This window comes from Rhyacophila brunnea, unplaced genomic scaffold (genome assembly GCF_057557595.1).
Source record: "Rhyacophila brunnea isolate RB1 unplaced genomic scaffold, BYU_Rbru_1.0 scaffold_2, whole genome shotgun sequence".
Taxonomy (NCBI): Eukaryota; Metazoa; Arthropoda; class Insecta; order Trichoptera; family Rhyacophilidae; genus Rhyacophila; species Rhyacophila brunnea.
Window position 1 is genome coordinate 40,469,027 of NW_028232859.1, and position 18,328 is coordinate 40,487,354.

At 31.3% G+C, this 18,328-nt stretch overlaps 1 protein-coding gene across 1 annotated transcript; it reads left to right on the forward strand.

Annotated features, from left to right (window-relative positions):
• Positions 1–3,688: 3,688 nt before the first annotated feature.
• On the forward strand, positions 3,689–15,701 carry nAChRbeta1 (nicotinic acetylcholine receptor beta1). Its single transcript, XM_085947672.1, has 9 exons — positions 3,689–3,745; positions 5,176–5,315; positions 6,973–7,127; positions 7,798–7,888; positions 8,191–8,538; positions 9,359–9,552; positions 9,780–9,944; positions 11,794–12,013; positions 13,306–15,701. The coding sequence occupies exons 2-9, from the start codon at positions 5,259–5,261 to the stop codon at positions 13,468–13,470; spliced, it is 1,395 nt and encodes a 464-aa protein (XP_085803798.1). The 5' UTR covers positions 3,689–3,745; positions 5,176–5,258; the 3' UTR covers positions 13,471–15,701.
• Positions 15,702–18,328: the final 2,627 nt, after the last annotated feature.

Consider the following 18,328-nt stretch of genomic DNA (forward strand, 5'->3'; position numbering starts at 1 on the left):
GCTTTTAAAGCAAAATATATTTTAATGGGGAATAGTGCCTAATATAAAAGTAATTATGGAATACAATAAGAAAGTTTCCCACTGCATTATCACTGGAAGTACGGTTGTCAGTCACATGGCGGGGCGCGATCGATATTAGGCACCGGTCGCTGCGCAGAGAGGGTGCCAAAAGGGATAGATGCTATAACAAGATTTTCCGTCTGGATTGGGACTAAATTTTACTTTTCGTAAATTGGCCCAAGCGGTGCTTCGATATTATTCGGTTCAATTTCTTTTACTTCAGGTAAATTATCCAGGCTGATGTATAAACGGTAAGTTATACATATTGCGAGTATATCAAACAGAGCATAAATATAATCATAATTATTGGCTCTACAATATTCAAAAAAGTTTTCTTACATTACATTTTACGAATTATTGTAATTAGTAATTCGTAATTCGTAAGTAAACCTTTATAAAATAATATTCTGCAACATGTCTACCACGAGAGGGTAATTATAGCGTATCACCATGTTTAATTATAAAAAACTGACAATGAAAAATGACGTTCATTACGCAACGTCGAAAAATAAGTAATTTTGGCAATGACCAAGTTGATTAAATCCAGGGCTTCGAACCGTTATTAATTTTCGTTTCGGTTTTCGTTCCGGTTCAAGTAAAAATATAATATATCGGTTCGATTCCGGTTTTCGTTTCAGCTCCGAGTGATTAATTTTTAAATGTTTTTTATTTATATTACAATTTTATTCTCTACCATAATTTAAAACATTTTATGGTACTCGTATAATAGCCCGGCGTCACGATCTGAAACCAATGGTTATACTGCACCGCACGGCCGTAGCCATAATCTTTTAAAATAACATACATATTATAAATTATGAGAATTATGTTGAGATGCATCACGACAACTGAACGACAACGACAACGGCGCGCGTGTTTGAACATGTATTTTTTGGTCATTCTTACAAATGGTCTATTCTTCTTCAAGACAGAAACTTGATTTTATTTTGTGTTTAAATGAGGAAAGTTCATGATCAAAATATTTATTTTAGATACGTTACTATGACAAATAATAAAATAAAATGCTTACTTATTACTTTTCATAGATAACCTGTTTGAATATTGTTTCACCCATAAATATGTAGGTAAGTAATGATGTCAAAAGTACCCCTAAAGCTTTTGTTTTTAAATTATATATTACATGCAGGTACCTACTTGTTTAACTGAGACGTAAAATAGCTAAGATGTGATTTTTTACATTTACGACTAATGTTCGCAAAAACTCTACGACAATTATTTCTCTCAAAAGTAATAGTATACAATGCATTATAGAAACAAAACAAAAAAATGTTTTAAAAAAAACGAAATACGCGAATTACTCATAAATATGAACAATAATTGTGTACGTGCGTCGATGTGCACGATTCAATTATTGTAACGTACAGCAATATTCAATTTTAAAAATATGAAAAAATAATGAATACGACTGACAAATTTGGGATAACATTATTTTCATTTATTTAATAGCAACTTATGTAAATAAAAATGTTCAGTATAGCTGATATTAAACAGTTTTTCCTTAAAACTGCATTTACAATGATGTTCACATTTTTAGTATTATTGTAGTAAGACCTGCTTTCTCTAATATTTATTTTTTATAATTACATATTAATTTAGAATATCATAAACATAAAAAAATTATGTCCTTTTTAATTCAAACTAGAACGAAAACCACTATATTAAAGGTCCACATGCCCCCACGTAGGTCAAAATGGAGATTTTATGGTATTTTCACAGCATACGCCTGGACATTCCTTAAACGTTGTAGATAATCTATTTATATAATTTTGAAGCCTTATTATCCTTTATATTTATTTTAAACATTTTATGACTGCATAAAGTATTTTTATTACATAAAATAGTATTCTTTTAAACCTCTCCATCTAATATTTTAGAATATAGTCATATTCCAGTACATCCATGTGCAGTGGTGTTAAGATTTTTTAGATTTATTATTTTTTTTAAACGAATTTATAAAACTATTAGTAAAATTAATGTTAACATTATATAGTCAAATGTTTACGATAAAAAGTTATATTTATAATCTCTGTGATCCCAAATTTGACAATAATTAGGCATTTTATTATTCAAAAATGGGCACGATTAACACATTTAAAGATTGATTTCTTCTTTTTTTTTTGATGCCATCTGATATCATAGTTTGCTGACTAAATTGCAGTACATCTGACTGTCCTAGGTGGTCCGTACCAGATCAACAACACCTTGGAAATTCAGCCACTTGCGGATCTTGCGTATTCCGTATTCCGCCTTTCTACGTTTGATAGTAACTACAAGTTCTTTTGGCTTATTGGATCATTTTTAACGTCCCCATTGATGATGTGATCTTCCCAAAACTTACACCAATACAATTTAAAATCTTTCAGTCTGCTTATGTTTTGTTATTATATATAATTTTTGACAAATGCGGGAGCGACTCTATACCAACTTCTTAAGATAAACTTGAATGGACGTAAAATCCGAAAGAAACAATTTGTAAATCCAAATCAATATAAAATAGCTCTAACATTAATTAGGTACTGTTATTCTCTTATGAAATTTTGGCAATCATCAAAATGTGCCTAAGCAAAATTAACCAGCGTCTCGGCACTACTGGACTTAACACAAATCACTTCGCGCTATTTCTGAGAAAGAGCATCAATAAAATTGTATGGAAGATTTTCCAGAATTTTCCGTTTATGAAAGATCTAATTATGAAGAAGAATATAATTATCTCAGCGCTACTTAAAAACAGAGTATACCAATTTGATATAATTAAAAATGTATTTTAAAATAGTGTTCACCTTTATTATAATATGTAGTACCATCGCTCTACTTCACTAGCTCCATTATTGACTGTTGGTACAAGCTACGAAAAGTAACTTCGTATGTGGAAAATGTGCCAAAGTAGAAAAGATAAAGCTTACACTGAAAACTTACTCACTGGGTAACGTGAAGTTTGTCAATAAAAGATCTCACGTAAAATGTACTAAACGCACAAAGAGCTTTTGAAAAGAATGTTTTAGTATTTGTCTTTCTATTACAAACACTCCAAGGTTGATTAAATGAGTACCTACAACGTTTGCTCAATTTGATTAGAAACTGAATTTTATAAGAAATCTACTTTGTTTTGTTTAAAACCGATAGTTTTGTTTAAAAAAAACACGCGTAAGCTTAAGAGTCATATAACTAATGTTTCATAATTATTATTAATATTATACAATAATAAATAATATGTTGTGAAATAAACTTATTAAAATAATGGTAAATATACTGTCAGATACTTTAATATAACAGAAGTCTACAAAATTAATTATTATATCATTGCCATTGATAATTTCGTCGAGAAAGCTTTTAATGAAATAAAAATATTATTATAAAAAGCTTTTGTAGGCTGGTTTGTTTCGTTGATTATTAACTTAAATTAGCTTAATTCGATTTTTAAATATATATATGTAGGTATTCAAACTCAATGCAGTTATGGTGCTTGTGATATGCAGTGGGTAGGCTTTCGCACGCCGCCTATCCCGTCTGGGCGGATATGGGAAGAAGAGACGGGTTATATCGGGGAAGAGGGTAACGGAGGCTCGACCGTGGGCGGAGGAAATCAGCAGTGCCGCCCTAACTGTCATGCTGCGAGGTCTGCGCTCGCTGCAGGCCCTGATCCTCCATCTTCTCCTCCTTCACGGTGATAATTCACATTTATTTTATCGCTCATTATCTTGCGCGCATGTTTACAGTGAAATCAAACCAACTGGAATGCAATTAACACAGTTTTTTCGATTTACAAGTGCTCTCCACGATGCAAACTCTCCTGCAATCTCTAAATACCATCTTTTAACGGTTGTTTGCATAGGATAAAATTAATATTCAAATCTACTATTTTTAATTAACATACACAAATATTTTGTTTTACATTATAAATCAATAAATCTCTTTGATTCTGCCATATAATATAAAGTGTATCATGGGTGTAGATTGTTTTACCGTGTGCTATTTTACAAATTATTTTTAATAATCGCCATTGCCGTTAAAGTATTTAATACGTATTTAAATACATGTAATTTTAATAAATAGTTACATTTCAAAATATTTATATTTACATTAAATTTAGGGAACATTTTGATTTTGTTTTTGACCACTCCCACTTTTCGGATGCATCCATTTAGATTCATCTCATTTTATGCAACCGTCGTAATATTTTATTCTCACGAGACATATGTTTAAAAATTATACATGAAAATAAAATATAAAACATATACTTATACATTTTTTAACATCTTTAAATTATTGATACTGTTTGTATTATGCATATAATAGTATTGGCATATACGGCACGTTTTATTTTTCAGTTATTTTGAACGCAATCCTGTTGAACTTTTATGCAAACTAATCAATATATCGCCTGAATTCTTGGCAGGATTTTTTTACAGAATTACTTGAAAATATACTTATATAAGGTTTAATATCAAAAAGTTTATTGTCATTCCACGAAACGATATTTTCTATGAAAGCTTACAATATTAAAAATCATTCCAAGAATACTGTTCTTTACAAAAAATAAATGTTCAGGTATATTACAGAATGTAGGTATTTATTTTCAATTGTGATGATGAAGTAAAACCTGGATTATCTAGTGAAATACATTCGGGTACAAGATAACGCGTATTATTAAAAATATCGTATTCTAATTGATGAGACTGTTGTGTTATTCAATATGAATTGGCTCAGAATGTATTTGGCAAATAAACAACTTTACTGACATTGATTAAAGTACCTATCTAACTGTTTTTGTATAAGTATTAAAATACCATGAAAATATTATAAAAACAATGAAGGAAATGTTTATTACTAGAGTACCTACTTACTTGAAAATGAAATTTATTTTAGCTATGATATTCCATATCATAATATATGCAAACTATTAAAAATAGATTAAGCAATCGGTAGGCAATGCAAGCACGCGAGAGGGGCATTTTGAATTTTTCATTCCATGAAAAACTTGCCAGATACATAGAAATAAAATCCATATTTCTTTTTATTCAACCTTGGTGATAGAAGATACAAATTTATTTTAAGTGTTGATAAATAGTAATTGATTATTTTTTTATTTTCCAGGGGGGAGTGGGTCGGAGGATGAGGAGCGTCTGGTACGAGATCTTTTCAGAGGCTACAATAAACTCATTCGCCCTGTGCAAAATATGACACAGAAGGTCGATGTGCGGTTCGGTCTCGCTTTCGTGCAGCTTATTAATGTCGTAAGTACACATAATTATTCGTAATTACCTCACATCTCTCATAACTAGTGAATTCCCGTGAGGGTAGGCAGGTCATGCGTTTCTTATAAGCGGCAAATGATAAAAGGCGGCAAACGAATACGATCATTGCAACTTTTGAAAGCAGTGACACACGATTATTTTTTATTAAATCAAATGGGGTCCTTCAAGCTTGCTAGAGCCGCAAACCTCTATATGCCTAAAACCACCGCTGTTTGAGAGTAGATTTCGGAGAAATGCTCTAATCCTCAGTTGTTGGTATGTATGTAATTTTTTCAAAATTTCGGTTGCATTATTGTTTACGATTATAAAATAGGTATGTATGTACCTACCTAACAACTTTGAGATAAAAAATGAAAGGGGCTGGCTTTCTAAGTCTGTCTAAGGGTGGTACTTTAGCAATGGATATGACTGCGTATTCTAATGTGTCGGCCTCTGATTTCTTATACCTTATCGGATCCCAGATGCGATTTCTAGAGAAGTCGGAATATTTATATATAATACGTGTGTGTGGTTTTCTTAAACCTATTATAATTATCATGGTTTAGTGTAAAAAAAACTTTTAAAAAGCCATATATTTAATAGGTTTTTAATTAAAAAAAAAAAAAAAAAAAACAGAATCGTAAAGTATTCTATTAATATATGTTTGGAAGTGCTTACGAATACATGCGAATACAAGATTCTATGGGGAAACAAACATTTAGTCATCAATGGATCAACCCCGCCTGATTGTGGAGTTAATGAAAAATCGACCATCAAATTATTGATAGTGCCAATCGATATCTAAAATAAGAAGCATTCAAACAATTTTTGCCAATATGTGTGTGAAAATACTACCTATTGAAGTTCGAACCGATTTGTTTATAATAAGCAATAGTGCCTATGGTGAAGGGGTGGCAGAAACCTCGCCTCCAAGTCTGTATGTCTCGGGTTCGAATCAAGAGGCATTATATTTATCAAATGAATAACAACCGTTTTGTTTAAAAAAAAAAAAAAAAAAAAACAGATTCTACGATAATCTTCACCCTATGATGTTACTATATGCTCAGTATTGGAGTGAAAATAATAATTTACCAACTAAGAACCTATTCATAAACATCGTTATACTTATAATGATTTTTTTTTATTCATCTGCAATGTTTCTTTGTAAACCCAAAAACATTTTCAAATTTAAATACTGCATGAAATACATAATAATATATTTGAATACATACGAAACATTTTATTGACCCTGTACGGAAAACTTGACATTCTAAACCACTTTTGAATAAAAATAGGTATGTGACGTATAATAATATTATGTCCGCTTTTAGATTAATGTATACAATCCAATGTTTTCATCTTTTTCTATGACGATTATAGTGAAAGGTGTAAAAAATATAGTATTTCGGAGTACAGGAACATTTTTCGTCCTGAGTTCATTAATATTTTACTATTTCGACGTATTTGGCGTTAAATTATTGTATTTTAAATCTTTCACGGAATTACAATTCAATAGTGATCCAATCCTTTATTTTCAAATTATTATTTTTTTAATTATTTACAGATAGTACCTACCCTGTTAACAATATATATATATATTTGTATGTCCTAATTGAATCATTATCTATATTAAAAATATATTCTTCGTCAATTTCAGAACGAAAAAAATCAAATCATGAAATCGAACGTATGGCTGCGTCTTGTATGGAGCGATTACCAGCTTCAGTGGGACGAAGCAGACTATGGAGGAATTGGAGTACTCAGACTTCCTCCTGATAAAGTCTGGAAACCAGATATCGTACTCTTCAATAAGTAAGTTGGATAAGTCACATTTCATAGTTTAATATAAACAATAATATTTTTCCCACAATGCAGTTGCAGTTCTTTTAGAAGCGCACGAGGCTCTCGCTTCGTCAGAGAGTAACAACATCTCAAGTATTTTTCCCAACTTTACGTTTTTTCGTTTTAAAAAAAATCTTTACAGTACACCATACGTTACATTTTTCAAGGGTGTCTTTAAACCTATCATAAATTTCAACTAAATAAAACATGGAACCAACACAACTACATAAATCTGTTAACGCTATTTTTTTCCTGACCATTTCCGATCCTAATAAGATCATATGGGCCTCCACAGAATGGAGGTTTGTATTAACAGATTTTGTTTTTACGAGAAATGGATGTCAGCCACTTGATCAACCTATTAGGTCCATACTCTGACTCATACATAAATTAAAAAAACAATATGTAAACTTGCCAGACCCAGGATTCGAACCTGGGACAGACGACGCTATAGACCGACGCTTAAGCCGCGCGGTTAAACGCTAATTAATGAAATAAAACTGACATTGCAGATTGTATAGAAAATTAAAATATACTTTTTGTTTTTTCCTATAGCGTATTATAGGGGGCACATATTTTAATACACCATTGTTACAATATGGTATATGGTTTCTTATAAATTGGATATTTATGATTTCAGTGCCGATGGTAACTACGAAGTCCGATATAAATCTAACGTTTTGATTTATCCTACTGGTGAAGTATTATGGGTTCCTCCAGCTATTTATCAGGTAACTACCCATAAATATTTAGTAGTTCCAGGTACCTAATTTATATGTACCTACTTTAATTATTTATATTTGACGCGATATATTTAATAAAACAGATTTTTCAAAATACTTCATTGTCTTAAAGAAATATGTTAAACCTTTATTAACTCAATTACCTAAAAGTGTATATGACTCCTTGCGGAACACGGTTGGAAATCATTGCTCTAATAGTCTAATATATAAAAAAAATGTGTGGGACATTTAATTTATGGCATTGTCTTATACTCGTAACACCAATAATTTGTTTGTTAATTTATTTTCAGAGTTCTTGTACGATTGACGTCACATACTTTCCTTTCGATCAGCAAACTTGCATCATGAAATTCGGCTCGTGGACCTTCAACGGAGATCAAGTGTCACTGGCTCTATACAACAACAAAAACTTTGTTGATCTTTCTGATTACTGGAAGTCTGGAACATGGGACATTATTGAAGTTCCAGCCTATCTTAATATCTATGAAGGAAACCATCCAACTGAAACGGATATTACATTCTACATTATCATCAGGAGGAAGACCCTGTTTTACACTGTCAATTTAATCTTGCCCACTGTTCTGATTTCCTTCCTTTGCGTTTTGGTATTCTACTTACCAGCTGAAGCCGGTGAAAAGGTGAACAAACTCCTTTATTTAAAATATAATACCTTTCCAAATAATCAATAGTATTTAGTACTTATTATGCAATGTACTTTTAAAGTACACGTAAACTCGCCTCGGCGTAGCGTACTCTACGCGTGTCTACGGCGTAGACCTTTTTTCTATCATTGATAAACAAATAATACTGTATTAGATCCTAGATGTTGTATTATCAGATTTGTTTTTACGAGAAATAGATGTTATCTACATGCTAAACCTATTAGGTCCATACACACATTGATAAACAACATGTGTATTTGCCAAACCCATGATTCTAGCCCGGTAGCCGCGACATCATAAGCTGGCGCGTTACCCGCTTGGTTACCGTATAATATGTATAATTAATAATACATATGCAGGGCTCGAAATGGACCGGAGCGCACCGGAGCGCCGTTCCGGTTCATAAAAACCCTAAAATTTTCGCTCCGCCTCATGGGAAAATTTTTGATCGCAAAGAAAGGCCATATTTATAACAAAAAAAATCTTATAAAAAAACACTATTTTCGTAAAATTTTCCATTTCGAATGCTGTACATATGCTTATATAAAATACATTTAACTTTATTGTAAGTAATCATAAAATATGTCATGAAACTGAATCTCGCTATCAGCTAACAGTCACATCTTTTTTTATTATCTACGTCGAAAGAAAAGACCCATTGACTTTGATACTACATCACTGAAAACTACTACTACTTCTACTCCATTCCATATTTACACTCCGTTAAAAAGAATTGGTGGAATTTACCCTTTTTTACTACTGACATTATATTATATTGTTCAATAACTATTTCCAGGTCACCTTGGGTATTAGCATTTTGCTGTCACTGGTTGTGTTCCTGTTGCTGGTATCGAAAATTTTACCTCCGACATCTCTCGTGCTTCCACTTATTGCCAAGTATCTGCTTTTCACTTTCATCATGAATACCGTCAGTATCCTCGTAACGGTCATCATCATTAATTGGAACTTCCGAGGTCCTCGAACTCACAGGTATGCAAATATTCTTTATTTTTATTTTCCATATAAACAGTTCCACAATAACTTTTATCGATAACTGTAACTGAGTAGTCAATGCAGCACGAATTGAAAAAGAAAAAAAATGTTTGCAAATTTGAATTTCTCTCTAGAAAAGTGAGATAATTGGATTTATGTTTTCAGTCACTAAATGTACTGAAAATAACAGGCATTGATAATAAGTATAATTACGTTTATTTCAGGATGCCCCTTTGGATCAGGAGTGTTTTCTTGCATTATCTACCGGCTATCCTCTTTATGAAACGTCCTCGCAAAACTCGTCTACGTTGGATGATGGAAATGCCTGGTATGGGGATGCCCCCTCATCCCTCATACGGATCACCAACAGAGATTCCTAAACATATAAGGTAATAAAACATTTCACTGTCATTTGAATAAATCATGAGATGATATGTTTTATGATGATAATATGTTTTATGAAATCCAAAGAAACCCTGAAAATATTAACAGGGGTAATTAATGGGTTACGGTTAAAAACGGCATGGCGTCCGGCACTATCAGCAAAATCCAATATTCGAGCCGGTATCTCTGGTCGCAACGATTGACACATTACTCTGAGCAATGTTTGCTCTTAGCTAATCGGATTCCTTTTGACATTCTTAGAGCCTCTGCAACTGAGCCCAAAACATCGAGAGAAAAAGGAAGAAGTATACACGGTGGAAACCCAAAAATCTATTAAAATAAAAAAAACAACCGTGAAAGCCTCAAACATTATATGGAAACCAATAATTACCGACCACAGAATACAAAACTATTCTCTAGTTGTTTGTTCTATCATGCTATTATACTGACGGTATAATACGTGACTCAGATGGCAGAATTGGATACATCGCAGATAGGCTAAGCAGAATATACCTACTAGAATGTTTTTTGAAATGCAGAACAAAATAAGTATCGTTATTTTGCAAAGTTATTTTACTTTATTATTTACTTATGACGTTTGTCTTTTTATATTCATATTTTTTTAAGAAAATCCCAGTTCATCACAAAATTTCGCTTATCACGACCGTATCCAAAACGTATTCCCGCAAATATTGTCAATATCAAAACTTTTGATTTTACTGGCGAATTATTATTATAATCATATTTGCTTTTTTGCATAGTAGGTATTCGGCATATTTAAAAAAAAATAGGTTATACGTACCACACACCTATTAAAAAGTGAAAAAAGCGTTCTATGCCTATTTTAAATCGTGTGTAGACCGCATTTTTCGTCCATTTTCGTTTAAAAAATAATTATATAAATTATGTATATATTTTTACCATGTTCGATCCTAATAAGATCATATGGGCCTCCACAGAGTGGGGGTTTGTATTGAAAGATTTTGTTTTTTACGAGAAATGCATGTTACCCACTTACTCAACCTATAAGATCCATACATCGTACATAAATTTAAAAACAATATGTGTACCTACTTGCCAGACTCAGGATTCCCAGCCTCGCGGCCATCGTGGGTTACTTGGTTCAAAAAATCTACCCCTAACATTAATAATAGTATTTTACACGTAAAAATGGACCAATCCATCATATTATTTCAAATTTATATTCTAATAGGTACGTATTACACTGAAAAAGATTTTTCAAAGTTAAGGTTAGAATACAAACGATATTAAGTAAATTGTTTTTAAGTCGATAGCTATTTCGGTTGTAACGCCATTTAGTATTGATAATGGTGCTAAAACCGAAAAAACTTTCTATTTAAAAACATCGTGTAGAATTTAATATAATTTATAATATGTCTTTTCTAAAATTGAATTCTAGCACGTAAATGCAGTCTCAATTAATAGGGTTAGAATAGTAATAACAAAAAGACAAAAAAAAGGCGAAGTGATAACAAGTCGCAGTAAAAGCTCAATTAAATTTATAATTTAATATAATACTTATATTCGATGAGGTGATTCATACATTAAAACTGTTGAAAATAAATAATTAATGTTGGCATAATGATCCAATTATGAAAATGAAAAAAATTAAATGGTTCATTTGCAGGTTCAAAATAGAATTTTATATGCATTTAATAAAATTAGAACCCAAAAGTAATTTCAGGAAATCCGTTATGAATAGTATTTTTAAAGAATATTGTGTATTGATATGTATTGTCATAATATTCTGATTCCCATGGTAGGTATAACGGAGTGTTAAATACAGTAAACTAACAATAAATTTACAAAATTTAACGTCATATTTATTTTTAGCAAAATGGAGGTGATGGAACTTTCTGACTTGCATCATCCCAACTGCAAAGTCAACCGAAAAGTGAACTCAGCTGAACTCCCCGGAGGACTTGGTGCTGAAGGCTGTCGCAGAGAATCTGAAAGTTCTGATTCCTTGCTACTGTCTCCAGAGGCGTCTAAGGCCACCGAGGCTGTTGAATTTATTGCAGAGCATTTGAGAAACGAAGACCTCTACATTCAGGTATCTAAAATTTGTGATAATCATCATTTGGGTAAAACATAATACTATATGAAATAATAAAAATTTGAGGTTGTAAAAGGTATTTTCACAGCATTAAGCTGACAATACCTACGCGACTCCCAAGCCGCTTCCTGTTGTCTTTGTGCCTAATATCAACGTCTTACCAAAAAACTACAGAGAAGGATTTAATCGGGGATCGAAATGGACTGGAGCGCACCGGAGCACTGTTCCGGTTCATAAAATCCCCAAAATTATCGCTCCGTGTCGTGGAAAAAATAATTTGATCGTCTGTGCTAGATACCTATACCATATAACAAAACATCCAACACACTTATTTTTATAAAATACATATAAAATTAGATAACTATGTGGAAATTTTCGTAAAATTATCAAGCGCTCCGGTTAGTTAAATTATTTATTTCGAGCGCTAGATGTGCTATTATATTAGTGTGCATAGAATTAAAAAAAAAATGAAAACAATTATGGAGTATTATTTAGTCGTTTCGTAAATTTTTCATTTTTGCTAAATCATTTTTAAACAAACCACAAATAATTTTGGCGTTGATCGAATAATGTTTTACAAGACAATCCAGACATTATAAGTTCATTTTTCAATAGGTAGAAGGATGTCGAAATTTTATAACAAAATGAAGCAATTATAATGGTTATAGTATATATTTTATATATAGGTATACATAAGCAAATTACGATTTTGCCTACTGAGCGGAAGATAACCGGCTCTACTTAATGAAGGTTGCCTTAAAATATGTTGTTTGCGTGGAATGGATTTTGGTCATTCGCATTTTTTTTGTGTTCAGCAATTTCACAATACCAAACATGGTAGAATAACAATAAGACCTGTCTTGAAGATTATTGAGATTGAAGAGCGGTTGGTGGAGTGAGCCCGCGGCCACCTCTTGGTTCAGCCGCGCGCCACACATTGGACATAAAGATACGGCGCCCCTGAATTCACCCCTGCAAACCAATACAATATATTGATGGAGGCGGCTCTCGTGGTGCAGTGGGTAAGGCGCTGGCCTTCCACCCGAGAGTTCTGGGTTCGATTCCCGGTCATGACAAAAACATTTATGTGTTTTTCTCAAAGCCTGGGTGTTTGTGATTGTTCAAAATTACTAACAACCACCTTGTACGAAAAAGCAAGGACATGGTTATTAATAATTCTAAAAAAAAAAATATATATATATTGATGGACCGAAAAGACAATATATCATTAACAAGATACCATATCAATTATATAACAAAGGCGATAAACATGCATGGTTTTATTTCAGACTCGAGAGGACTGGAAGTACGTAGCCATGGTAATCGATCGTCTGCAACTATATATCTTCTTCATCGTCACGACAGCAGGAACTGTTGGTATCCTGATGGATGCTCCTCATATATTTGAATACGTAGACCAAGACAGAATCATCGAGATCTATAGAGGAAAATAAATCATTAATAATTTCTTTTCGAAATGTATTCGTATCGGCGAAGTTTTCAAAAATATCGAAAACTTAAAAATGTATTTGCACAAAATCACAAAAGTAGGGATCTTCCTTCAATATTATGATGAACTCACACGAGAATATTGATATGAACATAGATTGTAACGTTATACTTAACAGTGTATTCCATAATATTTGGTCTAGTAAGACTTCTGTAAGTATTTTTGGCACATGGATATAATACCTAAGAAAAATATTGCTTAAATTAGATCAGAACATTTGTATGGTAAAATTACTAAGTAGGTACAATATGTAAGTACTTAATACAAAACCTACTAGGCCTACAGTATTGCACAATGGGTGTAAATTAAATTATGTGTTCTCTAAATTATTGTCTGTATAGGAAGGTACCTACCTACATAATAAATGGGTAACTTTTATAGATAAGTAATAAGGTAAAGTATATAACAATTATACGAAAAATGATGTGGAAAATCTAATTTACGTATGTCTTACGTGTTTTATTTTAAGTTGCCATTCAAATTTTTCGATTAAAATATATATATTCCAGTAATGTTATGTAATGATATTTCAATTGATTCTACAACAATTCAGGTATATATTATTATATACTCATTTTAACTCAAACAATGTAACATTGTTTTCGTTTTTAAATTCTCTGTGTTACTACTTTTATTGCATGAGAGCCAGTCCAAAAAGAATACTTTTGGGAAAACGTAATTTAAAAGTTTCCATACCCTTTATAGGTACTATAGCTTTATGGTTTTAATCATCTCGCGTTTTTTTATAAATATTCTGAAAAACGTGAGTTGGCCCTGAAAAAATGTATTAATTTACACACAAAATATGTAGGTACCTACGGTTTTTGGTAAAATTTAACTTGTGAGTGACTCTGAGGTACATATTATATTTTATAGTAGATAAATTAAATTTTCTTATATATCGTCGAGCGTTTATCCAATATACTTTACATTTTATTAATATCGTTTAATATTATTAATTAATGTCTGTTATAAAAAATATATTTTGTACAAATTGCAACGTGCATTTGGGAACCTAACTTCCCACTGAAAAGTTATGTTAGTGTTAATAAATAAATTAGACTTAGTTAAATGTGATATTGAAGTGTTTTACACATCACATTTTTATTATAACACCGCTTTAAAAATGTATCTTGATAATTATGTTCACCTAGAAATGTGGGGCATTTTCCTTTCTTTACTGTAAGTAACATTACCTGAACATATTATAAAAGAATATATACTTACTTTATAGATTGTTTATAATATTATTAATTATTATATCTCAGCTTCGTCATGTTATATTATTATCCAGCATTGCTTTATAATAGATACTCATTGTTTGTATTGTAATACTTCCATAAATCTGTCCATTTTCATTAAGAAAGAAAACAATATATTATGTGTAATGATTGGTCATATAATTTCCTTGTAAATACAATATACCTACCTAGGTATTCTTGAAAACAATATATAACTACGTAGTACTACTCCACCTATTGAAAGTTATTTTGGCCAAATACCTATTAAATGAGGTATACCTCGGTATATAAGTATAATATTATACTATTATAATATTTCCATCAAAATAAATACCTGGTAATACCTAAAGGAGATTGAATCAAATTTGAGTAGTTGTTACCTGTATAGAGAATGATAATTCAATTAATTTTATTTATTCATCCATTCCATGAAATTTTAGTGATCGAATGAATGTATGTACTGACCTATCTACTTTAAAAGAAATGATATATATAGTAAGTATAATAATAATCAGATAGTTCTGATACCTACTTGCCTACAGTTATAGGACTGTAGTTAAGTACCTACTGCTTCCATAAAATCAATCAATCTTTGTAACCAGTAACCAATGTTACACAACAATATTTATTATAGAGTAGAGAATGGATACAAATATTGCTATTTATATTTTTTTCCGAGTATGATATAATATGTAATAAATTAATTATAAATCACTGTGCTCATTAGGTATGTTATTATTATTTAAATACATATTTCCAAATAGAATGTATTCTCCAATGAAAACATTCGGCATTTTTACAACACTTTTATTTTCTGTAGTATTAAGTACCTATCTATTATCGCAAGATAATAATTAATCTCTCTTACCAATATTGTTGAAAAATATTCAAAATATTAATAAAGTATCTAGCTAATAAAAAATGATAAAATAAAATGACGAGATCTTCCTTTTATATTGTATAGGTTACTTACTTACAGATTTAATACAGACTGATGAATATCTCAAAATATTGTATTTGTCTTTAATTATTACTAATAAAGTTGTTTTTTGTATAAAGTCTTATCATTCAATCCATAATGGATTTCCCCGCATCCCAATCATTCAATTTCTACTAGAGATGAATTTAATATTTAAGACGGTCAATAACACCAACATAATATTAAATATTGTTAATAAGTCAGTTAATAGTTGTCATAATAACAAATTTTGTTATCCGATAGAATTTGCTTTACATGGCTACTCATTGGCCGATATAAATAGTCAGTATTATCAGGTATTTTAATTAAATTTTATTGTATATAATCTTTTAGTTTAAAATATTATTTTTGAGCAAAAAAAGTTACACAAAACCATCTTATAAATTTGTACTGAGTCTACCTATAGGTACAGGTAAAAATATAGGTAATGTTGGGAACTACATCGATTCCATTAAAATTGAGGTCCAAAGTACTATACTTACATAAATTACCTATGTTAAGCCATAAATGATTTGTTTTGGCGTGTTATACATTAGTAGAGTGGTCAGCAATCTACATATCTGTATTACCAGAGGTAAACTACGGTATATCCAAAATGACAACTTTACGAGAGAGATGAATTTGTGATTTTTGGAACTTTCAACTTCTGGCATTCGTGAATGGAAAAAGATCAAATTTATTTATTTATCGAAACAAGCATATTTTCTCGTGTTCTATGATACTATGTATATATATTATTATTTAACGCTCATAATGGAGATACATTTGTTTACCTCGAAATCTGTTGGTGGTATACAATAAAATATGCTAAATGATAAACAACTGTAAGTCCAAGGCTTTTTTTTTTTAATTGAAATTAGAACTTACCCTTTTATTTAAAAAATAACAATAATAAACTATTGGCATTTCCCGGTGGTTAAGCTACAACATACGGCAGTAGCCATAAATTGACAAACGATAAATGAAGTAGGGAGTAAGATCATGTTAACGCGCGTGTTTGAACATGTACCTAACTAAATAACTAATTAACTAAAAAATCGTTTCTTTAAGCTGTACATGGAATTGATTGAGCTCTCAGTAGATGATATTTTTATGTCATTGTTTGACGCTAAGAAAGATCCTATGGGAAAATGCCGTAGAATACCCACGCCTTCGGCAACATGCTCGTAAAATGCTTTCCTGCTTTTCAACCACACATCGCTGTGAATCTATATTCTCATATTTGACCCAAATCAAGACACGAATAAGGTCACAATTATTGATAGATTATCCCATTTAGAGGATCAACAGAAACTGCGGACCTCTACGCTGCAATCAAATATTAAAATGCTTTCGATGAAAAAGCAGACAACACAGTCATTAAAAGCTTGACATTAAATGCTGTCAAATTAATAAATAGTTTCATTCATTTTAAATATTTACTATGTCCGTGTAAATATATATATACTTAGTATAATGTATGTATACATTTTAAAGGGTACACTCATCCCTCGATTCACGCGGTTCACTTTTTCGCGGTCGATAAAAAACAAAAAAAAAAATAAAAAATAACATTTTTTTCTTAAATTCTTTGATACCGCGTAAATCGAGGGATGACTGTACATGCATATTTATGTATGTTTCTGAAATGCGGCCTTATTTGATTTAAGATAGATGAATGTGGCCTTCCGACAGGAAAAGGTTCGACACCCCTAGTCTAAGTCGTGCCACCTAGTGATATGCGTGCCATATGTCGTCGACAACTGCAATAGTATTTATAATTTTCCATGTTGTATAGATTCCTACTCCCAAATAATTTATAAGCCGACATGGATTTTCTTTTCTTGAAGTCCATCTATCTCTCGGGAATTTTAGTTATTTAGGTCGTCTGATCGTAAATTTAATATAATATTCGTTTTTCTCCGTCGCCCACAGAATTTTCGTTTTTCCACTATGTTTTCCTTCAACCATTTGTATGCAAAATATTACTGACAAAGTATATAATGCAGATTAGGGTGTCCCAAATGGGTTTCACGTTACACAAAAGTGAAATTAAGGTTCTGCGAAAGTTATTGGTTTTTCATATGATTTTGACATTTTTTTTTTGTATTAAAGGCAGGGCTCGAAATGACCGGAGCGCATCTCCGATTCGCAATTTAAATTTCGTTACGATTTGTGAATTAATCGGAAATTCTTTTAATTAGGTACCTAAGTAAAATATTTTTTTTTACTTTACCACGAAATTTGTCGGGTGTTATGCTAAAATAATAATATTGATGAATATGACAATATATCGTAAACCCCAATTTCTTTAAACAGTAATGAACTTTTGTGTTATGTTGCTACAAAGCAGTGACGACCCGTGCGGGTATGTAAATCATACACTATATTATGTGGGAAATGGAAAAAAAACTGAATAATAGGTATCTACTTATTTTTGATACTACATAATTATTATTATATTTCGTAAAAATGTTGAGGTTGTAGAATATTGAACACTGTTATTGCAGTTTCCCTCTCCATGGTGGGTATAATAATGTATAAAGTATAAAAAAATCGAGCACACTTTACGACACACACACGAGTGCTCCATTTCGTAGCAT

Bases quoted from the DNA above. Each gene is read 5' to 3' on its own strand.
- nAChRbeta1 (XM_085947672.1), top strand. From the start codon at position 5,259: ATGACACAGAAGGTCGATGTGCGGTTCGGTCTCGCTTTCGTGCAGCTT. The intron at 7,128-7,797 runs GTAAGTTGGATA...TTATGATTTCAG, and splicing joins GATATCGTACTCTTCAATAA to TGCCGATGGTAACTACGAAG. The intron at 12,014-13,305 runs GTATCTAAAATT...GTTTTATTTCAG, and splicing joins ACGAAGACCTCTACATTCAG to ACTCGAGAGGACTGGAAGTA.